This window comes from Pleurodeles waltl, chromosome 1_2 (genome assembly GCF_031143425.1).
Source record: "Pleurodeles waltl isolate 20211129_DDA chromosome 1_2, aPleWal1.hap1.20221129, whole genome shotgun sequence".
NCBI classification, from domain to species: domain Eukaryota; kingdom Metazoa; phylum Chordata; class Amphibia; order Caudata; family Salamandridae; genus Pleurodeles; species Pleurodeles waltl.
Genome location: NC_090437.1, coordinates 600,587,824 through 600,613,588, shown reverse-complemented (window position 1 = coordinate 600,613,588; position 25,765 = coordinate 600,587,824). Strand labels below are relative to the sequence as shown.

Sequence of the window (25,765 nt, the reverse complement as noted above, 5' to 3'; positions counted from 1 at the left end):
GCTGTGCTTGTACGATATGATCAGAAAATGTAGTCTGATATCTCCCGGTACCTGGAGAAGCTCCCAGAGGACAATGTGTGAAGCTAAGAAAGTTCTACAGGAGGGTGAACGCACATCATCAGAAATTGATTGTGCCACGGACATTGCCACTACTGGATTCAGACAAGTAGCTGGGGCAGGAGTGTTAAGACATCAGGGATGGCTCTAAGCTATATCCTTCAAGTCAGAGGTCCAGACCAAAATATTAGATCTGCAGTATGATGGTGAAGCCCTTTTCGACAAACACATCGATGATGCTCGCCATGCCATAAAACCAGATACAGACAAAGCTAAGTCATTGGGGACCTTACCATATACGAAGCTGCCCTTTTGGGGCACACAAGGGAGAGGACAACCATCTTATAGAGGGGGCTACCACAAGTACCGCTTTCCCACGTATTCCTCAACTAATAAACTATTCCGGCCTCACTACCAGCAAAGGCAGCCTCCATCAGTGACGTGTAATAGACCCATACCAGGGGGAAAATTGGGACGGCAAGGGAAAGATATCAACCGCCGTCAATGACTTCCTACAGGCGCTGGCTACTCCCCTCTTTTTTCCACCCTGCATAGCAGGGAGAATACCCAATCATTTGCAACACTGGTAACAACAACCGACCAATGGGTCTTAGACCTGGTTAAATTCGGACATACATTGGAATTCATACAGACAGGTCCTTCAAACCCACCTCACACCTCTGAACAGAAACATCTGCAACTCCTCAAATTTGAGGTCAAAACCATGCTCAAAAAAGGAGCTATAGAGAGAGCTCCTCTGTCCCAGAGAGGAAAACTTTTCTATTCTTCTTGATTTGCAAGAAGTCGATGCAGTGAAGACCGATTCTGAATTTAAAAAAAAAAAAAAAAATACAGTTGTTCCGCATGGTTAAATTACAAGATATTTTGCAGCTTCTGAACCAAGGAGGTTACACGTCAACCCTCGATCTTCAGGATGTGTATTTTCATATCCCTATCCATCTAAAACAAAGAAAATGTGTAGAATTCACAGTAGTTCACAGTGCTTTCCTTTGGCCTGAAATCTGTTGTTTGCCTTTTTACAAAGGGCTTCGCGACTGTAGCAGCCTTCCTCAGGCAACACAAACATCAAGTGTTCCCCTATCTAGATGACTGGTTGGTCAAGGCTTCATCCAACCAGGCTGCAAGTGCGTCCACAATGGCATACAGACACCTATTCAGTGAGCTGGACAAGTCAGTCCTCCAATGGTCACAGCGGATAACATCCCTAGGAGCCACATTAGACACAAATGTTAAACAAACCCCACAACAGAGACAACAAAAACTGATGACTTTAGCAAAACTAATGCAAAGAAAAAAGTCACTTTCCGTTTGCCTCTACAAATCCCTGATAGGAATAATGTCGTCCTGCATCTACCTAGTTCTATACTTTTGTCTACAAATTTGTCAGCTCCAAGAAGAATTAGACATTCAATGGATACAAGCTACAGATACCTTTGACGACCTCATCCAGGTCACCCTGGCAATGGTCACAGTTCTAACCTGGTGGACGCAGCCAGCACATCTGTCAGTTGGTCTCCCTTTTTAACTCGGGCTTCATCTTTAGTCGTTACACCTGAAGCTTCTCCAGAGGGGTGGGGAGCTTACCTCCAGGATCTGCAGGTCAAGGTCAAACGGTCACCTTCACATCAGTACTTCCACATCAATCTACTCGAACTCAGGGCAGTGCATCTAGCTTTGCAAGCTTTCCTTCCCAGAATACAGAATTTAACATTTGTCAGTTGTACAGACAATACATCAACGATGCACTACATCAACAAGCAAGGTGACACAATAGCTCAACTGCTATCCCAGGAAGCTCAACAGAGCTGGGAATGGTACATCAATCACAGGGTGCTCCACGTGTAGAACATGTACCGGGGAACCAGAACGCTATAGTAGACACCCTGAGCAGACTGAAAATCTCTTGACACAAGTGGGGACTGGATCAACAAATTCTGGACCAGCCTTCCTACTGTCCAGAGGCAAGCCATGAAAACACCTTTCTGAGAAGGCAAAGTATAGTGAAACAAGTACCACAAGATGCATACACTTGGCTTGCCATCAAAAGCTTATCATCCACTAAAAGGCCAGGGATTTTTGCTACCTTTTTTGTGCAGGATGGATAGAATAATTTGCGAACCAACCAATCCGCTGAGAATCTTCCCCAAAAAGCATAACTTCAGTGTTTGATGGCATATGTGACTGTTGATACACATGCTGTGCATACTCCTGCCATCTAGTGTTGGGTCCGGAGTGGTGCAAGTTGTTTTTCTTCAAAGAAGTGTTCTGAGTCACGGGATCTAGTGACTCCCCCTCTCAGTGATATTGCACATGGACATCGACTACTTTGTTAGATTGTTTTCTCTCTTCCGTCGGCTTTGGCCGTTTGTCTCCGCTCCGTGTTTCGATACGCTTCGGTTTTAATTTCTTTTAAACTTTACCTTTTTCAAAGGTATTGTTATCGTTTGTGCTTTTTCCATCTTAGCCCAAGGCTCCGTCCTCTGCTTCGACCTCTTTTTCCTCGGACCTAGAGATCATCTCCGTTTCAATTTGAGCCTCGCGCCTTTGTTGCCGAACACATCGGAGCCAAAATCATGGGAACTAAGAGATTTGGGCCAGTCTTCTACTACCCCTTCTCCAGTAGAGCTCATACTGGAAACCATGGATGCTCATCAGCGCCACTTCCAAATGCAGGAGGGTACAGAATGTGTTATTGCTACGCCTTTCTCTCCTGTGCTTCTGAAACTGAAACTTTAATTCCAAGAGGCTTTGGACGTTTCTCTGCCAGCCAATAAGAGGACCAATGACAAGCCCACCAGTTCACCACATAGGCCTTCTCCACTACCTATTCCTCCTCCTTCTCCGCCTCCTCCATCTCATTATTCACCTCCATCCCCTCCTCATTCTTCCATTTCACCCACACCAGGAAATTATACTCCTCAGGGTTCTCCTGTTTGCTGCTGGAAATTTAGGTGGACCTCAAAATGACAGATACCCTTGGGATGTTGATGATCCTGACCCTCTCCCCTTTAATGGGCCAACCTCTACCCTGCGTGCCCCTCACCACCTGAAGACTACTTAATACCAACAGGTAGTGGCATAGGCAGCCGTGTTCGCCAACGTGGAACTGCATAAAGACGCGATCAAGCAGGATTTCCTCTTTGATACACTTATTGAATGTCCCTATGGGTGGTAGTATCTCCCAGTTCTCCTGGCATGCTTCACCATGCCAACGAGATCTTTAAGGAGCCTGTCCGCTCTAGGGTTATTATACCAAGGGTGGACATGAAATACAAATCAGCTTCTTCTGACCCGCTCTACATTAGCTCTCAGGTTCTAGCAGACTCCATTGTGGCCACCACTGCTCGTAAGCGAGCAATAATCAAGCCACTGGGGACTCTCCTCCCCCTGACAAGAAGAGTAAGAAAATTGAGGCTGCCGGCAAGAGAGTCACTGAACAGGCTGCAAATTACTGGTGTATCACCAACTCATAAGCCTTGTTAGCCCGGTACTACCAGCCTCATTGGGATGAAATCGAGGCGCTCCTCTACAGGGAGTGCAGAATTATTAGGCAAATGAGTATTTTGACCACATCATCCTCTTTATGCATGTTGTCTTACTCCAAGCTGTATAGGCTCGAAAGCCTACTACCAATTAAGCATATTAGGTGATGTGCATCTCTGTAATGAGAAGGGGTGTGGTCTAATGACATCAACACCCTATATCAGGTGTGCATAATTATTAGGCATCTTCCTTTCCTTTGGCAAAATGGGTCAAAAGAAGGACTTGACAGGCTCAGAAAAGTAAAAAATAGTGAGATATCTTGCAGAGGGATGCAGCACTCTTAAAATTGCAAAGCTTCTGAAGCGTGATCATCGAACAATCAAGCGTTTCATTCAAAATAGTCAACAGGGTCGCAAGAAGCGTGTGGAAAAACCAAGGCGCAAAATAACTGCCCATGAACTGAGAAAAGTCAAGCGTGCAGCTGCCACGATGCCACTTGCCACCAGTTTGGCCATATTTCAGAGCTGCAACATCACTGGAGTGCCCAAAAGCACAAGGTGTGCAATACTCAGAGACATGGCCAAGGTAAGAAAGGCTGAAAGACGACCACCACTGAACAAGACACACAAGCTGAAACGTCAAGACTGGGCCAAGAAATATCTCAAGACTGATTTTTCTAAGGTTTTATGGACTGATGAAATGAGAGTGAGTCTTGATGGGCCAGATGGATGGGCCCGTGGCTGGATTGGTAAAGGGCAAAGAGCTCCAGTCCGACTCAGACGCCAGCAAGGTGGAGGTGGAGTACTGGTTTGGGCTGGTATCATCAAAGATGAGCTGTGGGGCCTTTTCGGGTTGAGGATGGAGTCAAGCTCAACTCCCAGTCCTACTGCCAGTTCCTGGAAGACACCTTCTTCAAGCAGTGGTACAGGAAGAAGTCTGCATCCTTCAAGAAAAACATGATTTTCATGCAGGACAATGCTCCATCACACGCGTCCAAGTACTCCACAGCGTGGCTGGCAAGAAAGGGTATAAAAGAAGGAAATCTAATGACATGGCCTCCTTGTTCACCTGATCTGAACCCCATTGAGAACCTGTGGTCCATCATCAAATGTGAGATTTACAAGGAGGGAAAACAGTACACCTCTCTGAACAGTGTCTGGGAGGCTGTGGTTGCTGCTGCACGCAATGTTGATGGTGAACAGATCAAAACACTGACAGAATCCATGGATGGCAGGCTTTTGAGTGTCCTTGCAAAGAAAGGTGGCTATATTGGTCACTGATTTGTTTTTGTTTTGTTTTTGAATGTCAGAAATGTATATTTGTGAATGTTGAGATGTTATATTGGTTTCACTGGTAATGATAAATAATTGAAATGGGTATATATTTTTTTTTTGTTAAGTTGCCTAATAATTATGCACAGTGATAGTCACCTGCACACACAGATATCCCCCTAACATAGCTAAAACTAAAAACAAACTAAAAACTACTTCCAAAAATATTCAGTTTTGATATTAATGAGTTTTTTGGGTTCATTGAGAACATGGTTGTTGTTCAATAATAAAATTAATCCTCAAAAATACAACTTGCCTAATAATTCTGCACTCCCTGTAGTTCTTACCGGATGAGCAGTGTAAAAGGGGGCAGCAGATAGTCACAGAGGGGCAGGTAATCTGGAGTATTTCAGTTTGGTGCATCCTGGTCACCGCTGGCATAGCAGTACGTGGCATCAAGACCAGCCTCTTTCTTCAAAGGCGCATGCTTAGTTGTGTTGCACTGGTTTTAAACCGGAGGTCCAGCAGGCAGTCCTTAATATGCCCTTCGATAAAGGAGCATCTTTTGGGTCTCAAGTGGGCAGCACCCTTGAGAAACGTTAAAAAAAAGACACTGATATCACAAAGCTATTGGTGCCGTTTGATCTCCCACGCAAAGAGACACCTTTTCATTACCCCAGGGTGGAGGCTCCTACAAGCCCTCCTCCTCTGAGACATCCCCCCCCTCACACCTTAGGCAGCCTCAATCTGCCTATCTTAGGGGCTTCTACAGAGGCTTTTATAGAGGTTCCAGTAGCAAAGGATGAAGAAAGAGCTCCACCTTACGTGGATACTCCTCCATTGCCAAGCAGTGATACCTCCACCATCCCACCGCCCATCCTATACATGTTGGCGGAAGATTCCAACTTTTTTGCTCACACTGGGATATTACCACGAGCCAAAGTGTCCTCTCCATTATCCAACATGGTTATCTGGAGCTTACACCCACTCCTCCCAATATTCCCCCTCGCAGTCACAGGCTATATCAGGAACACCTGAGCCTTCTCAAACAGGTCCAATCCCTTCTTGTCAAAGGGGCCATAGAGCTAGTTCCACTCAAACACCAAGGGATAGGAGTATACTCCCTGTACTTCCTTGTCCCTAAAAAGGATGGCTCTCTCAGGCCGATACTCGACCTCAGACCATTAAACAAGTACATCCCATAAGAACATTTTCACATGATTACCCTTCAGTACGTTATTCCACTCCTACACAAAGGTGACTTTATGACAGCCCTAGATCTAAAGGACACCTACTTTCATATTCCAATTCACCCTGCACATTAAAAATACTTATGGTTCATCATTTCAGGCAAACACTACCAGTTCAAGGTCCTTCCATTCAGACTCACTACCGCTCCAAGAGTCTTCATAAAATGTTTAGCTGTAGTTGCCACACACCTTAGAAGGCAAAACGACTGCCTCATCAAAGCCAGCACCTTACACCAGTGCCAACAACACACTCAGTTTACAGTGAACCTACTTCACACACTGGGATTCACTCTCAACATTTCCAAGTTTCATCTTCTGCCTCTTTAGGTACAACCTTATCTGATGGCCGCCCTGAAAGCGAAGCTAGGGTTAGCATACCCCAACCTGGCTCGTGTCCAGAGCTTACAGCCTCTACTCCCTCAATTTCAAGAAAACCTTACTTACACAGTGAGACCATTATGCACTTGTTGGGGATGATGGCATCTTGTATCAACATTGTTACCCATGCCAGACTTCATGTGCGTCCCCTGCAGCAATGTCTGTCTCGGTAGTGGTCTTAGTCACAGGGTCACCTAGAAGATCTAGTGTCAGGCCACCAGACTCACCTGCAGTGGTGGAACACCACCAACCTCCTTTCGTCCCGATTCTTAGGGCTAAGGTAGTCCTTCTCACTGACACTAAGTTCCTACCTAAAGTGGGTTCTCAGTTTCACATAGACCAGTCCATTGAACTACCCGTCTTTTTCTGCAACCTGAAAAGAACTCTCCACGCTTTAGATCTTAAAGAGCACTCATGTTTTACACCAACATACCGAAAGAGTTTTGGAAAACTAAACAGCTCTTTGTAGCTTTTTTTCACTACCTCATAAAGGCAGTCCAATATCTAAATCTGCCATAGCGAGATGGATAGTTAAATGTATACAAACTTGTTATGCTAAAGCTAAGAGACAGTTACCTGTTCTACACATTCTACTAGGAAAAAAGGTGCTACTATGGCCTTTCTTGGAAACATCCCTATAGCTGACATTTGCAAGCAAGCTACATGGTCTACAACACACACATTCACAAAACACTACTTTGTGTAAGTGCTAGCATGGCAACAAGCTAATGTACCCTGGCTGTGCTACGAACACTTTTCCAACCAACAACAACTCCTACAGGCTATACAGGCTAGCCACCGCTTTTATCGAGGGACTGCTTTACAGTCTATGCAGAGCATGCATATCTAGAGCCACACATGCCATCACAGATTCACATGCACCATCCCTCCTCCCCAGGATGCCTGTGGCCATTGCAGTTACATGATATTTTGTATTTATCTGTACACATGTATTTTATTTTGCAAGGACGTCTTTCCCTATACTTTCCTTCCTTGCACTTCTTTTTCCCTGCCTGACGGAAAACAATCTACCAAACGAGTCGATGCCCATACGCAGTATCACAGAGGAGTCACTCGATCCTGTGACACAGAACAGGGTAAGTAACGTAATCCTCTTCCCCCATTCATTTGGAGAAAACTCTGTTTCATCCATGTAGCCACAAAATGCATGCAGTCTTCATATCTGACTTTAATAGATTCTGTGTCCTGACCAAACAACAGCACTTACTGGGTGGTGTCTGCTTTGGATAGAATCTCAATTCCAAAGGACATCCCAACTTTAGCCAGGTGGGCCACATAGACATTAAAAGGTGTAGGGCTCAGAGGGGATCCCTGAGGCTCCCCTGAGGTGTTAACCATCCTTGATTTATAGAGAGAAATGGACACTACTTGGAAATGACCAGCTACATTTTCTCTCAACCAGTCCAAGGCCTAGCTATGCACTCAAATAGCAAAAAGTAGGTGTAATAAATGCTGCATGTAACATCCCATTAAACGGAGCAGAAAGATCAAGAAGTAGAAGTACCGCTGCATTTCCCTTGTCAAGGATGTACCCAAGGACTGAGGGACTGTGGAGTGGACACAGACCTCTTATCTCCACATGTTCTGTCCCCAGGGCAAAAGTTGTTGCAAATAATATTATATATTGCGCTTGCTTGACTTTAAAATATCACTGGCAATTGGATGCTAACACCCCTACTAATGATTTGTACCGGCACGTACTGAGACCCAACAACCCCTTACCCCAAGGCATCCCTTCTTTTAGTATATCTAGTCTTTTTAATTTATAATTCTGTCTGCTCTTATGCTTTTGTCTACAAACACAGAGTCCTATTTAGGCAGGTGGATGAAACGTAGAGGTCAGAGTGATAAGCCACCCAGGGAAGGCGCATGGGATTCAATGGTTACAATTAAGGAACATTTTGTTTTTATGATTCTCTGCTTTCATGCAGTAGCGGCTCGCGGGCCGCGGAAGGGTTGGGGCGGGGAGGCGCTGGAGGGGAGGAGGAGGGAGGGAATAAAAGTTAAATTCAATTTTTAAAAAATCACTAACCTCCTCCGCTGCTCCTTGTCCCTTGACGCTCCTCTGCCTCTGCGGGCACAGGGTCCCAGCCTGCCCTGCACCAATCCTGACGCTGCTCAGAGCAGTGTCAGGATTGGCTGGGAGCGCCCAGCCAGGGAGCTCCCAGGCAGACTGGGAGCCTGTGCAGGCTCTCTCCAGCCCAGCAATGCAGAGAGCCTACAGCGCATGTGTGTTTGGTTGGCTTGAGACAGCTGGCCAAACACACATGCGCTGTGAAGGGGGAGTGCTGATCATTCCCTCTCAGTGCACGTCACCCCCGTGGCCCCACCACTGTCGAACAAAACAATAATAAACATAGTTTATTATCGTTTTCTTTAAATGAAGCTCCAGGCAGGGGGCGACACTTCTCCGCCCACACGGAGGAGCCGCCACTGCTGTCATGCATTCTAATATTTATCTATGGATTAATTACCCTCTATTTTCAAGTTAAGGATTTTGTTTACTTAACCCATATTGTGTTTCAGACCCAAATATTCGGTGCTTCACTCTAACATTTGTAAACTTTTAGAAGGCAGAATGCACCCGCCAGCATTTAAAAATAATTCCTGGCAGGGATTTCACTCGGATTCATTAAATACCAGGTTGTCAAGTGGTTTAACGCGTCTAGTCGACTACCTGTCTCTTATAAGTCACTACGGAGGGTTTGAGAAAAAGTGAGTAGTTGGAGGCCTTTACAAGTTTAGAAAGTGAAGTTGTATCACAGCTTGTTTTTAAAATCTTAATTTTAATTTTGTGGCGATAGACCTAATCAGGCCTCCAAAATGCTGCATTGATGAGGCAGTGCTTTATGTGAGGACGGGTTTGAACATTAAATAGCATAGCACAATGGTACAACACACAAATCCTTTTCAAAGGAATACTCCTTCAACAAATAGGTGCCATGAACTGACGTAAAAGAAATTGAGTGGCAAAGTACATTTTTCTTCACCAAAAGTTAACAACTGCAAAGAACAAGTATTGGCGATAAAATCCAAATGGCAAAGGAAGGATATGAAAGCTGCATCCTTGAGAAAAGTGCAAAGCTGCAGACCACTCAGTTCGCCAGGGAAACGAACAGACTGGATGGACCTACTGTTCCTTGCCTTTTAAATTCTAAGGTTCTTTAAGTAGACCCTATTTATTTATATTGTTTGTTTGAATGCATTATTGTGCACACACTGGCCTCCATACTGAAGCTTTACAGCCGTTTGCTGAGCCCACGTGCCAAACCGGCAAACTGGAAGGTAGGGTCCTCTTTACTAGCATGGATTGTTAGTAACCTTTTTGGGAAAGACAGAAGCTATAAGAAACATATTCTCTCTTCAAAAGTAGAACCCTCCCTCCAAAGGTAGATTATGTTGCTTTTGGTAAAGCAAACGTTTCTGATTTTTTTTTTTTTTATAGTCCTAGTGATTACTGATTAACTGACACCCCAGAACTATGCCCAGTGACTACGGGAGTGTGTCAAATTGTTATAATAAAAAAACACTACAGCTTTTCAAAATGCTATGCTCATTTACAGAATACGCCGTCAGCATTTATAACGGATAAATTTGTTCCATTTCAATACTACTAAGGCAGATCTTATCCTGTTCAGCTCAGTGATCAATGTACTAGTCCATGCACATCTTGACTCTTCTTTAAGTCTCTCCTTCAGACAGTTTTTAACTGTGTGATATTGAAGAGGTATTGTGTACAATACCAATACTTAGAGTGTCTTTTGGATTGGCACATTGCTTTTCATTAGTTGGCTTTCTTTTCAATCTCATTTGCTTTTTTCAATCTCATTTGCTTTTTTCAATCTCATTTGCCTCCTTCCTATTCAATGGCTTTTGTTCTTATTCTTGTGTTTGTCCCTCACCTAGTGCATAGATTTCTTTTATCATCCTTTTGATTGGATGACTTGTATCCTTCCACTGCACCACATCAGGAAACACTTTTTTGTTTATTTAGCCCTCCATGATAGTGCATGTGTTTTCTTGCTCACCTCTGTGCTGCTTCCCCCTAGCATCCCTGCCCCTGCACTCCCTGTCTTGCTTCCCCGCTCTTAACTCCTAGGTTCCTGTCCCCACTCCACTCCAGCTTTTTTGTCTCTTTTTTTCATTTAACACTCCTCAGATCCATCCCCTATCTTCATGGCATCTTCCACTCAGCGGCATTTAAATTGCTGATCATCATTGACAAAGCCAAAAGGCAAGACTTGTTCTGAAACGTCATTACACTAAAAGACAAAGTTAAAATTATTTAGGTCTGGTTGGATTCACAGCTCATCCTGGGCTCCTATTTCCAACTGTGCTTGTTAAAAATAGGGTCATTTAACCCATTGGAAAAAAAGGGATATTCTAGTTGAGATACATGAATAGCAAGATAGAATATTCGGCTTGTTAATTGGACACCCAAGAGGCATTAAAACATTACAGTGCTTCCATTCACCTCATGAAAAGGATAAAAAGACAAAACTATTTTGGGTCTAGATAGAGCATGCAGTGGTTCCTTGGAGAAGGCCAAATACATTTAAAATTGCTTGTCACATCCAGAACATTTTCTTTGAGCCGACCACTCTTTAGCAGAACTCTACAGTCTTGCTTCTGCCACTTAGGGTTTCCAGCTATCCCTCAGCCACTGTACAGATAACGTAACTTCCTGCTCTCCTTAGGTTGATGTGGATCTTACTTCAACTTTGAAATGAACTAAAACCTTTCTTTAACTACATAGATGGACTTCTCTTGTCCTTTCTTCCAATTACTCCATAACTTTGTTTTGAATCTATACATTCTCGACCTGAGTAACCTCGCTACGTATTTTTCTTCTGTGCGTTTGTTCTCCTGTAGCGTTCATGAAGAATGTTGACAGTGCTTCTTGGCAAGCACTTTACTGCTGACGTTTCCTGAAAATGACTTCATGTGGCTCTTTATCTGCTTTCAAGTCACAATGGCTAACGTAGCAGATTCGAGCTAAGAGCCAGAGAACTTCGCTCTTTATAATGTTTTGCGGTGGGCATGGAAATGTGGAAAATGGTACTCATCAGGGGACTATCTGCGGTTAAAATGTGGGAATTCATATGATCATTTTTTTTCTGCCATCGTACGTTTAGGGGAAAAAATTGCCACTTTTCTCTTTCTTCTGTTGTTTGGTCTTTGACCTTGAGATTTCCATTGTTACTTACCTTCCACCCTAGTTATTAGCTTTGCCTAATTCAAATAATTTTACGTGCAATACGTTTGGCATGTGTTAATTTCTCAGCAACTTCTGTTTGTTTTCCAGATTAGCAGAAAGAAACACACCCTACCCAATCCGTTTAATTTTGGTACTATGAAAAAGAATCTTTCAGAAAAGGAAACTGAAGAGCTGTACAATACTGTCAAGTAAGCATAGCTGAACACAGTTAATGTGCATTTGTAGAATATACAGTCCAATTCAACCAGTACGGACGCATTGTAAAATACCTGTATCATACAGTAAGTGTATTTCATAGAAGAATGCGGGCGTGTGTTTTTTAAAATCTTTTTTATTACACAATATACTCCAGGAAAAGAATGAAATAATGCTAACATTCTTATGCTAACAATCTCCCCTTCGTTTTTTCAATCAGATATGTTTCAGGAAGTGCCCTTCGTGTCTAATATTTAAAAACTGCCTTCTCAATTGAGCTGTTCTATAACCTCCCTAGAGTGTCTTGTTTCAAGATGCTTTGCTATTGTGAGCGAATATTCTGCACTAATATACCTAGAGCTCTATTTCAGGCCACAAAAACGTCCTCTTATAGGAGGATTCCTGCTCTTTTAAGTAATTTTTTAAAAATTTGTTTCATTTATTCTCCCAAAAAGTAAAATTGTTATCAAAAAGTAAAAAAAAAAATGCCAGCCCCTGTGTTCATTTGTAATTGTAAAGAACGCTCACACTAAACAAGGGTAACAGCCGCGCCATATAAAAAAATTCTTAAATAAATAAAATCTATCTTTGTTTTAGTGTACTTCATCATAATGAGGTTTTGCTTTGTAAATACTCCAGTGTTATTAATGATGACTAGAACTGGAGCAGGGACACATTCTGGCACAGGAATGTATTTATATCTATTTTTGAGGAAGTGTTCAATTGAAGGTATTCTTAAGCGTGTCCTTTGTCCAGTCTAAATTAGTAGAGCCTCTGAACATGGTACCACTCACAATTGGAAAAATGTGGGTTAGGTTTTAATGTGGTACAATCTAATCTGCCTCGTCTTTACAATTTTTCTGCTATAAGGTCAGGACACAGGATTGTCATGTAATGTACAGCCATGCAGGGTAATGGCCTTCCAGGACTCCAAAGAGACAAATAACTAGAGGTTACAGTTTGCCTCTCTCTGCTCCAGACGTGGAAACAATACAATAGAAACCGCTATCAGAAAAATGTGAGGATTCTAGCATTAAAGTCTTACATGATTATTCACTACAGGTAAAGGGTTATTCTTTCAAAAGAAGATATGGTATCAACAGTACTTACGTCCTTTGTCCGTTGATATTCACTAACCTGCCTCATAAAGGACTATCAACTCCTCTGCTTTCTCTGAAAGGAAAACAAAAGTATGGATCCTGTTGTGGAAAAAAGTATGCCCACCCTCATCCATAGCAGCGTGGGTTGCCAGATCCACCACTCTACTCAGTTATTACAACAGGCAGTGATGGATTTCAATGACCGACCCTTATATTTTCTTCAGGCATTAGAGAAGACTTCAACACCACCCTTCAGGGCGAGATGATTCCATCTGACCAAACCATCAGTGTAGGCAATGACTTAAAAGATCTGTTGCTGTATAATCCCCAGTGATTCTGTTAAAATTACTCAAGCAAAGTTTTTACACATTTGTATAGTAGTTTATTAGATAGGCCCCTGGTCACAATCAATCACTGAAAATAATATGCTTACTTGATTTTATGGCAATGACCTATAATAAGGGCTGTAAGCCTAATTGGTTCACTGGAAGAACTTATTTCACATGCCATAAGTGTGAACTAGTGATTATGAAAAGTTATTTATGTATACGTATATATTTCATTGAAAAAACAAAGGTTAAAGTGATGGTATATTTAGGAGTTGAAATAAGGTAAAAACCAATGTTTAAAAAAACAGAGAAACTCTGAAATCCACTAGAATCATTGATCACAAGATATTTTCGGACCACTACCTTTCCATCGCAGGATATGGCAAATAGTCAACTAACCTCAGATGATTTAGAAAGGTCAAATTTAGCTATGCGTTTGGCTATGCGTTCGCCCCTAAATCCACTAGACAAGGATCTAGATGGACAGGGAGAGGATTCCTCTAAATTATCGGCTTTGTTAGAAGTGGAGAGTAACCCTTTCAGAGGTACAATGTCTTATGGTATGGACGTACAGGCCCTGCTAATCTCTCTTACTAAAGAGATTAGGGAAAAATTTGAGACATCAGAAAATAACCAAACAAGGATTCGGGAAGTATGTGAGGCTTTGGAAAATAAAATCACTTTGTTAACAGATCGGATGGGTAAACTCGAGACTGTGGTGGCGGCCCATGAGGAGCGGGTGGCAGCTCAATCTGAGGATATTTCACAATTAAAACGCGGGGAAAAGTTGTTACAGGACAAACTAGAGACTTTGGAAAATAACATGCGGAGAAATAATATCAGGCTTTTGGGTGTTCGTGAGGGATTGGAAGGCGAAGATATCAAGGGCTATGTGATTGCTTTGATAAAAGAGGTTATCCCAAATACAGCAGTGTTTAACCTGGAAGAGGATATTCAAAGAGTCCATCGCGATCCGTTCAAGAAAAATCCCGGGAGGAAGAATCCCAGGAGGATTCTGATAAACTTCAATACGTACTCTATCAAGGAAAAAATTCTGTCTGAAGCCCTCAAAGTTGGTGTTTTTTCCAAGGGGGAATGGGCCTTCAGGATAAGATCGGACTTGTCTAAAGCAACGTTAGATAGACAGTGGGAGTTGGGAAAATTTATGCGCGAGCTTCGTTCTCTTGGGGCTACCGTACAGCTAAGGTTTCCGGCAGCACTCCGGATCATGTGGAAGAACAAAATGTATAACATGAGAGATCCGGGGGAGGTTAGCGCATTTATAGACCAGATTAAGGCGTCACAATAAGATCTAGTGGAAGTATCTCGTCCGATGGGGAGTTCGAATTTAGGATAACAGGATGGTTATCCTAGTAGAATCAGGGAGGGTTCCCCAGGGTAGGGGGGTTGGGTTTGGGGGGGAGTTGGTGTTGGTGTTGGTGGAGGGGGTGGGAGGCACTGGGTGTGGGGGTTTGGGATGGGTTAGGTGGATTAGGTGGGTTGAAAGGATAAAAATAAGAAAGTCCTCATATGTTGTTTACCTAGGAGGGGGGTGCGCTGTGCTCATGACGTTTTCCTTTTCTCCTGACAGATATGTCTAAGTATGGGAATTTAAGGTTGAAATTTCTTTCCTGGAATGTGAATGGTTTAAGGGTGGTAGGCAGGAGGAGGAAGATTTTTGAATATTTAAGATTGGCGGAAGAGGAGATTATCATATTGCAAGAAACTCATCTCCAACAAACAGAGTGGGAGACCTGGGTTAAACGGTTGAATTGGGTTTCTCTTAGCGTATGCTCCTCCCAAACTAGTGTGATAAAAGGCGTGGCAGTTCTGGTCAAAAAATCCATAAAGCTTAGGATAGGATTGGTGCAAGTTGACCCTAGAGGGAGATGGGTAGTGGTAGAACTGTGCGCATGTGGCTATTGGGTCACGGTGGCAGGCTATTATGGACCTAACTTAGATGATCCCACACCGTTTCAAGAGTTATTCAATATTTTACTTCTAGCTAGATATCCAGTGGTACTAGGTGGAGATTTCAACATATTGTTAGACCCTGTATACGATAAGTCAACCCCTCGAGGTATGGATAACTCTCCTAAAATGAGGGCACAGGTGAAACAAGCCATGCAAGATCTAGGATTGGTAGACATATGGCACTGCAGAGGAGGCGAAGGAGACAGATATACATTTTACAATAAAAAATATGGGCATAGATCTAGGATAGATTTTTTTTTAATACACAAAAGCTTATGCCCAGAGGTCAGAAAGGTAGCCCACAATCCTGCTCACCTCTCAGATCATTCAGCTGTAAAATTACACTTGGATATCAGGGTCGTAAATAAGGGTATTAGATGTATAATTAATCGCGCTATACTATTAGACGACTCTATAGTAGAAGCATTAAAAAAAGACACAAGAGATTTCTTTCTTTTGAACCAAGGTACGGCAAGTTTATGGTGTGTTTGGGACGCCTTTAAGGCCTATATTAGAGGGAGGCTTATGAGCCTGGCAATATACAAACATCGTGAAGAAAAAGAGAAATTGGGAGATATGGAATTATCTCTAAAAACCTTGCAAGCTGCAATCCATAAAGCACGAGCAGAAGAGAAGGTCAATTTATTAGAGGACTTGATATGTCAAGAGGTTAATGTTCGGACTAAGCTAGAGGTTTTTTTGGAAAATCGTAGTAAGTTAAAGTGGGAAGCTAGTCGATATGCTCACCATGAATATGGAGAAGGTTGCAGTAAGCTACTAGCATGGAAGGTTAAGTCAGACCTCTCTAAAAGATATATTTCAGCAGTCAAATCGGACTATACGAATCAGATTTGTGTGGAGCAAGAAGAGATTGAGGGGGCATTTGTATCTTTTTTCCAAGACGTATACTCAGAAAGCCTGGTTAATTCAGACGAGTCGATTAGTGATTTTCTAGAAAAACTACACCTTCCAGCTCTAGAAGATTCCGAAAAGACCCTATTAAATTGTAAAATAAATGAGGCTGAGCTTATTGAAGGCATAAAAGCGTTAAAAAAAAGGAAAGGCCGCTGGTCCAGACAACCTACCTAATGAATTGTACAAGGTTTTGGGGGAAGTTATTAGTCCATTTTTATTAGAATTATTTAATTCTATGCTGGTTGAGGGGGCTCAGACGCCTAAATCCTGGAGAGAGGCTATAATTTGTCTAGTTTTAAAGCCAGGTAAGGATCCAATGTCTTGTGCATCTTACAGACCCATCTCCCTGTTGAATGCCGATTACAAACTGTATACAGGGATTTTAGCCAGGAGATTAGGGAGTGCTATAGGTAATCTGATTCATACGGATCAAAAGGGTTTTATGAAAGGGAGGTATCTCCAGGATGTAACACATGAGTTATTCGCTGCAATAGACCTGGCGGAACAAGAAAAGGCTCCGTTGGCGATCCTGACGTTTGATGCAGCAAAGGCCTTCGATCGGGTTAATTGGTCTTTTTTGAGGTTAGTGCTGGAAAAAGGAGGCTTGGGATTTCCTTTTGTTAGGACAGTCAGGGAATTGTATAGACGCCCCTCAGCGAGAATTCTGGTCAACGGCCAGTTATCACAAGAATTTAGGATTTGGCGGGGTACGCGACAGGGATGTCCATTGTCTCCCTTGCTTTTTAATTTATATATTGAGCCTCTGGCAATTTCTCTTCGGTTAAGTAAGGAAATTATTCCATTTCAAAGTGGGGACTCGGAAAAAAAAGTAGCATTATATGCGGATGATCTTATGCTATACACCAAGGATGTTAGTTCTACCCTACTTGCGTTCAATACTTTGATGGAGCAATTTGGTAAATTTTCTGGTTACAGCGTAAACACAGAAAAGACAGAAATAATGTGTTGGAATTTGACTTATGCTTCTCCTTTAGTCAAACAAGAGATCAGATATTTGGGTATTCGATTAACAAATGACCTAAATGAGGTACCTAAACTAAATTTTAACATAACATACAGAGAAACCAAAAAATTGCTAAAGACGTGGGCCGCTCTCCCTCTTTCCATAATTGGAAGATCCAACATTTTGAACATGTGCATTCTCCCAAAATTTACCTTTTTATTTAACACTATTCCATTAGAGTTTAAGAACTGCTGGTTTAAAAAACTACAGGGGGATTTATCCTCGTTTGTATGGGCCTCCAGAGGAGTAAGGATCTCGTGGAAAAAGATGAGTAGAAAAAAAGAGTGGGGGGGCATTGCGTCTCCAGATTTTTTCAAGTATTATCTGGCATTTCAATTAAAAAACATCAGAAACCTATTGAATAAGAAGTCAGAATATGATCCGGCTTGGAAAGCCTTAACGGCACACCTCGAGGAAAGAGCAGATCATTTTCTATATAAATTCGGCCATCCTAAGTACTTCAAGAAGGTACGCTTGAAGACACTCAGGCATGCATGCAACATTTGGATGTACTTTCGGAAGGTGCTAGAGATACCCTATTTTTGCAGCTCTACCCCCATTTGGGATTCACCTGGTACTCCTGAATGCCTTACTGATAAATTATCAATTCCTTTGAGAGTGAGTGGGATTGTAAGATGGGGCCAGATAATGGAAGGACCAGAACTGTTAAGCTGGTCGACACTTTATGAAGGGACTGGAGGGACAGTCTCCAAATTCAAGTATCTTCAGATAGCTAGTTGGGTTAAATCGCAACAAACAGGAGAAATAGGAAGGAATATATGGGAAGGAAAATTAAACCAGAAAATCATTAATAAAGAAGTTGCTATGTGGTACCATGCTCTGTTGGAAGCAACAAGGGATGGGATATCCCTTCCCTTGTTGAAGTGGGGGGGGATTTTTCCAACTCTAGATGTGAAATCTTTATGGTATAGGTCCTGCTCAGAATTGTGGTTCACGACCAGCCCGGCAGAGTTGAAGAAAAACCACTTGTTCACACTTCATAGGGTTTACTGGACGCCGGCTAGATTAACAGCTATTGGGAAAACTCAGAAAAACTGTCCGAGGTGTGGTGACGATAAGGCAAACGATATACACATGTTTTGGCAATGTTCAAAGTTGTGGGAATATTGGGAGGAGATAGGAAACACTCTAAAGATAATATTTAATGTGAAAGTAAAATTGGATCTCTCTATGGTGGTGTTTGGGGTCAGTGAACAGGGTATGAATTATCAAAAACTGTCAACACATCAGGAACACTTGTTGTTTGTATTAATACTCTTGGCTAGGCGAGAAATTTGTCGTAAATGGGTTGACCCCTTTCCCCCCCGCTCTAAGGATTGGCAAATATCTGTAAATCGAATGTGTATAATGGAACAACGAGGTCCCCTTTCTAGAAGGGATAACTTCTGGATGAATTGGGAAAATGTCTACCAATAGTTTATTACTTCCCTTTTTCTCTTTTCTTTTCTTTTCCTTTTTTTTTTTTTTTTTTTTTTTTTTTTGTATATTACTGTTTTGCTGTCTGGTCTCCTCCTTGTGCAACTTAGTCCAATGATTAGTACTCCCCTTACCCAATATTGGGTGATGCTTTGGTTTAAGACTAGGTTTCATAGAAAATAGTATATCCTGGTTGATGGCATACGATTGGGAGAATAATAATACGTAGACCAAACGGGATGACCCAAGGGTTACGTTTCCCCCGTTCGGAACTATTCTCCTCTCTTCCAAAGCAAGGGTGATAATTATGAGGACAAAAAAAAAAAAAAAAAAAACAACTTCACATAAATCACTTAGAACTGCTAGCGGTTTTTCTAGCATTAAAAGCGTTTCAACCACTAGTAGCCCACAAACACATTCTTGTCAAGACAGACAACATGACAACAACTGTGTCTCCTAGCACAAAAAAATTGACATTGGGCAATTCACAACCACATTCGCCTAATAGCACAATACATACCAGGCATTCAGAATCAGATAGCCGACAATCTCAGTCGGGATCACCAGCAAACTCACGAATGGGAAATACATCCCCAGATCCTACAGGATCACTTCCACCGCTTGGGAACACCAAACATAGACCTATTCGCAACAAAAGAAAACACAAAATTCCAAAACTTCGCGTCCAGGTACTTACACCCTCAGTCCAAGGGAAATGCTCTATGGATCAGCTGGTCAGGGATATTTGCTTACGCTTTTCCTCCTCTCCCACTCATTCCTTACCTGGTCAACAAACTAAGTCAAAACAAACTCAAACTAATACTCATAGCACCAACCTGGGCTCGCCAACCGTGGTACACAACACTATTGGACTTATCAGTAGTACCCCACATCAAACTACCAAACAGACCAGATCTGTTAACACAACACAAACAACATATCAGACACCCGAATCCAGCATCGCTCAATCTAGCAATCTGGCTCCTGAAGTCTTAGAATTCGCACATTTAAATCTTACACAAGAGTGTATGGAGGTCATTAAACAAGCGAGAAAACCTACAACAAGACATTGTTACGCAAACAAATGGAAAAGATTTGTTTGCTACTGCCACATTAATCAAATTCAACCACTACATGCCTCCACAAAGGACATTGTAAGCTATTTATTACACTTAAAAAAGTCTAATCTAGCATTCTCTTCCATTAAAATCCATTTTACTGTAATATCTGCCCATCTGCAGATTACACATACAACATCACTTTTTAGAATCCCAGTCATTAAAGCATTTATGGAGGGACTAAAAAGAATCATACCTCCAAGGACACCACCAGTACCTTCGTGGAACCTTAATATTGTTTTAACACAACTCATGGGCCCACCATTCGAACCCATGCATTCTTGTCAAATACAATATCTGCTTTGGAAAGTAGTCTTTCTAATAGCTATCACATCACTTAGAAGAGTGAGTCAAATCAAATCAAATCATTAACATTTATAAAGCGCGGGTCTCAAGGCGCTAGGGGAAAAGGGGGGGTTATCGCTGCTCGAACAGCCAGGTCTTTAGGAGTCTCCGGAAAGCGGAGTGGTCCTGGGTGGTCCTGAGGCTGGTGGGGAGGGAGTTCCAGGTCTTGGCCGCCAGGAAGGAGAAAGATCTCCCACCCGCCATGGAGCGGCGGATGCGAGGGACAGCAGCAAGTGCGAGGCCAGAGGAGCGGATGAGGCGGGTGGGGACATAGAAGCTGAGGCGTCTGTTGAGGTATTCCGGTCCCTTGTCGTGGAGGGCTTTGTGTGCGTGGGTGAGAAGTCGGAAGGTGATCCTTTTGCTGACTGGGAGCCAATGCAGGTGTCTCAGGTGTGCGAAGATGTGGCTGCTGCGGGGTACATCGAGGATGAGGCGGGCCGAGGCGTTTTGAATGCGTTGCAGGCGATTTTGGAGTTTGGCTGTGGTCCCGGCGTAGAGGGTGTTGCCGTAGTCCAGGCGGCTTGTGACGAGGGCGTGGGTCACGGTTTTTCTGGTGTCGGCGGGGATCCAGCGGAAGATCTTACGGAGCATGCGGAGGGTGAGGAAGCAGGCGGAGGACACGGCGTTGACTTGCTTAGTCATGGTGAGAAGAGGGTCCAAGATGAAGCCGAGGTTGCGGGCGTGGTCTGTGGTGGTCGGTGCGGTGCTGAGGGTCGTGGGCCACCAGGAGACGTCCCAGGCGGACGGGGTGTTGCCGAGGATGAGGAGTTCCGTTTTTTCAGAGTTCAGCTTTAGGCGGCTGAGCCTCATCCAATCTGCGACGTCCTTCATACCCTCTTGTAGGTTGGTCTTGGCGCTGGCGGGGTCCTTGGTGAGGGAGAGTATAAGTTGGGTGTCGTCGGTGTAGGAGGTGATGATGATGTCGTGCTTGCGTACGATGTTGGCGAGGGGGCTCATGTAGACATTGAAGAGTGTCGGGCTGAGTGATGAGCCTTGAGGTACGCCGCAGATGATCTCAGTGGGTTCTGAGCGAAACGGAGGGAGGTAAACTCTTTGGGAACGGTTTGCGAGGAAGGAGGCGATCCAGTCCAGGGCCTGGCCTTGGATCCCGGTGGAGCGGAGGCGGGTGATTAGGGTGCGGTGACAGACGGTGTCAAAGGAAGCCGAGAGGTCGAGGAGAATGAGGGCGACTGTTTCACTGTTGTCCATCAGGGTTCTGATGTCGTCTGTGACTGAGATGAGGGCGGTGAAATACAAGCATTTACTATTCAAGAACCCTTTATAAAAATATATAAACAAAAAGTGGTTCTCCATACAAATCCAAAATTCTTACCAAAGGTCATATCACCATTCCATCTAAACCAAACTGTGGAACTCCCAGTCTTCTTTCCACCAGACTTAGTAGCTGAAAGGGCCTTGCATACATTAGACATAAAAAGAGCACTAATGTATTACATTGACAGAACGAAACAATTTCGTAAAACAAAACAATTGTTTGTAGCTTTCTAAAAACCTCATGCAGGTAATCCTATATCCAAACAAGGCATTGCCAGATGGATAGTTAAATGTATTCAAACTTGCTATATTAAAGCAAAAAGAGAATGACCTATTACACCAAGAGCACATTCCAATAGAAAGAAAGGCGCCACAATGGCTTTTCTTGGAAATATACCTATGACAGAAATTTGTAAGGCAGTCACCTGGTCTACGCCTCATACATTTACTAAGCATTACTGTGTAGATGTGTTAGCAACACAACAAGCCACAGTAGGACAGGCTGTATTAAGGACATTATTTCAGACAACTTCAACTCCTACAGGCTAAACCACCGCTTTTTGGGGAGATTACTGCTTGATAGTCTATGCACAGCATGTGTATCTGCAGCTACACATGCCACCGAACAGAAAATGTCACTTACCCAGTGTACATCTGTTCGTGGCATGAGACGCTGCAGATTCACATGCGCCCTCCCACCTTCCCGGTAGCCTGTAGCCGTTTTTAGTTGGATGAAAATTGTAAATATGTAAATAAATATTATTTTAATAGACATTAGGTACATACATTACTACTCCATTGCATGGGCACCTCTAGTATACTCACAACTCCTACCTCACCCCTCTGCGGGGAAAACAATCTAAGATGGAGTCGACGCCCATGCGCAATGGAGCCGAAAGGGAGGAGTCACTCGGTCCAGTTACTCGAAAAGACTTCTTTGAAGAAAAACAACTTGTAACACTCCGAGCCCAACACTAGATGGCAGGATAATGCACAGCATGTGAATCTGCAGCGTCTCATGCCACAAACAGATGTACACTGGGTAAGTGACATTTTCCATATATATGTATGTATATATATATATGTTTAAAAAAAAGAGGTTACAGGGGCGTCATAGTTAGGCTCACATTTTAAACGTACTAAACCTTAGAAAATCACCTGTTCTAGTTAGTTATCTCAAGTAACTATAACGTGTGCCCTAAGGTAACTATAACTCCCGCCCGCTATGCAGTTATTTCATCAAATATTTTACTGCAGATATTACATTATATTATCAGTGATGTTATCAAAGATGTCATGAGTGCCTTGCACAGAATGAAGGGAAGGAGGGGGGGGGGGCAGAAAAACGTTAAAAGAAAGACTCAACGACATATTGATGTTTTTGTTTAATAATAATTCATTTAAAAAAAGTGACAACCATTTTTATTGAACATTGTAATGTGTGAATTTATGAAACATACATTTGATTATATTTATTGGTAATTTTTTGACAAAGAGACCATATCTGCTTTTTATATGCCAATATGCTGACCCGTTGATAAAGCGCCAGGCCTACTTTTTATATTTGAGTGTTTTGACACTTTGACAAAGTCAGTAAGTCTGCCTTTTTTAAAATGACACCATTTCTATTGCAAGATCACATAGTCAGCCGTGCGCATCCACGGGGGCCCAACGCCACACTGCACACAGTGATGGACATCTTACTTTATGTTAAGAAAAAAAAAACTTTTGAAATTCACTGAGAAAAGCGAAGTTTAAAGCAACATTATGGTTATGAATTGTAATTATTATATCTTTCTTTGCACTAAAAAAACTTAGAAATTCACAGAAAAGAAGTAAAACAAACGTTAAAGAGAAGTTATAGTTAGGTGAAAATGTTTGTTAAAGCATACCATTTTAAACAAACAAAACCACTGAAATTCACCAGTTACATGACTGTAACTCATGCAAGTCATGTCCAGCTCCATCTCCTGCCCCTAGTAGCAGTAACATAGTCTAATTCAGTAAGGGTGCATCAGTTCCTGGCAGTGTCCTTGGCATATGTTATTTGTGGTAAAATGTACCTTCGTGGTTTCTTTGAAGAAGGTTGCAGTTAAAAGAAAATCCTTTTCTGAATTACCCACCATGGCCACCATTGAAGATGTATTTAGAGTACAGGGAGCCAGTATAGACAATAGATATAGCAGGCTATCTTCAAACAAAGGTGCATGATGAAGTTAAGGGCAAACCTCCTTGATACCTTAGAAATACGTTCCGGTGAAAACACTGGATATCCCTCCTCTGGCAGCACCATTGGTCGCTGGATCCCCATCAACCCAACTCCCACCTTTCAGTTTACCATTGAGGCACAGCAGAGGAAGCCTGCTAGTGTCTCCGTCCATCAGGGAGAGCCATATCCTACATCCACAGCAAGTAGCAAGCAGTAAGCGACTGAGAAGAAACTAAGATGCTCAATGCCTGGAGACCTGCAGGACTGCAAGCCTGAGCCCGGCTTGCCACGTATAAATTCAGGTGTCTGGACAAAGGTCCTTCTTGTCATCCGAGAGCTTTGTAGCCCTTCCCAGGAAGCCAAGTACATTGATGTTCTGAATTTAGACCTTCACTTTTAAGTGTAAAATACATTTTGATTTGACCCTTGTTTATGTGCACTCTGTAATGAACTTTATCTTCTGATGCAATATTTAAACTGAATATTATTTGCAACTCTGTTAAGCAGAATATGGTGTTATTTATGGGATGCAAAGTAGATATTTATTATGGAGATGTGTGTGAGAATGGTATATGAAAATGTCCTGTAGACAGTATTGTAACATTTTTTTTATTTTTTGCTTTAAAGGCTTACATCTGGTCCTGGAAACACTCTTTTTCACTATATTACTCTGGAAACCATACACGGAATCTTTATTTCCCCCACGCACAGAGACGTAGCACAACTAAGCGGCTCTATTCATCCTCAGCTAATTAAGAACTTCCATCGTTGCTGCCTTTCAATTCGCTCCATCTTCCAGGAGGCCATGTCCAAAAAGGTAAAACGTACAGTGGAAACATTTTTATTTGTTGAGAATGTCAGCTTTCTGCCATGTTCTGCTGTTTGGAGCTCGAATACAGACAGAAGTGCACTGAATGGAGGTCTTCTGTCTCATGGTGGCCTTCATTCCGGAATTTAATACCTTTCATGGCCCATCTCACTCCAGATGCTGCCTCAGTAAAATTTATGAGGCTGATAGATTGCAACATTTTGCAAAAATAAACCTTTGTGTTGTGGCTGGGCTTTGGCCACCACACGCACTGCAAAGAAATAATGCCAACATTCTGCCACAGCAAGCCTTTATTGTGCATCAGGCCGAGATTTAGTTCTGAATTGTTACTGAAAATACCTTTAGTTCGCCTCATTTGCAGGGTCAGTACTGCTTGCTCCTTTAGGCAGATGGCAGATAAGACTAAAAGTACTTTAACAGAAAGTATTAACAAATTCAAATTGTAGCATCTGGGTAAATGGTATCCAAAATTCATCTTTACTTTCAAGATATATTGCTAGCTGTAATTGGCCTGTTCATTGTCTTTACTGATTGAGAGCTGTTCACTAACTTAGGGTTGGTTAGGGGTTAAACAGGGTCTATCCTGAAGTAATCCCTGGTGATCAAAAGCTTGGCGATATGTAGTTAGTAAAAACAACCTACCTTCTGGACCAGTAAGGCAAACATTTCCAACTTAAATTTTAATTCAAGAGGGCTGTCTGCACGCCCTAAAACCATTTTTGTTTCTCTCTTTCAAAGCCCAGATTATCACAACATGTCATAACTTTTAGTTGCCCTGCGAGTCCTTGAGCAATTCGCTCCATGCAGCGATGGCCCTTGGTGTGCTGCACGTGGCCTCCAGGATAACTATTTGATGCTGCAGTAATTTTCACCTTTCAACAATGTTCATGAAGCTCTTAATTTGAAACAAAATAACAAAAGGAACACCCGTACCCAGTGGTAAAGGGAATTTTCCAAGCTTTAACAAAGAGGTAATCTAATATTTTATTAAAGACTGATGCAGTAGTAATAGGATAATCCAGTGTTTCCCAAACTGTGCCTCCGGTCCCAAGCCATATCTGGTGGGTCACCAAAGTCCAAGCAATAGATAAAGATGCCTTTCAATACCGTATTTATTGTGTCACATTTCCTGCGTTTCAAAGACAGGTCAAATTTCAGCTATGTCTTCTGCTGCTTATGTTTTTTAACATGGATACTGGTGTTTAAAAACTCTAAAGGCTTGTAGTCCGAGAAAGAAAAACAAAGTGAATCATGGATCAGTCTTGCTGGAGTACATGAAGTCTGAAACGAAAGCTGGAGGCTGTAATTTTTTCATA

At 42.5% G+C, this 25,765-nt stretch overlaps 1 protein-coding gene across 2 annotated transcripts in view; it reads left to right on the top strand.

Annotated features, from left to right (window-relative positions):
- The window catches only part of INTU (inturned planar cell polarity protein), a 361,378-nt gene that overhangs the window by 309,105 nt on the left and 26,508 nt on the right, over positions 1 to 25,765 (top strand). For both annotated transcript variants that reach the window (XM_069242352.1, XM_069242349.1), the window contains exons 13-14: positions 11,787 to 11,887; positions 24,248 to 24,437. In XM_069242352.1, coding sequence (XP_069098453.1) covers positions 11,787 to 11,887; positions 24,248 to 24,437 — 291 coding nt within the window. The remainder of the gene's footprint in view (positions 1 to 11,786; positions 11,888 to 24,247; positions 24,438 to 25,765) is intronic.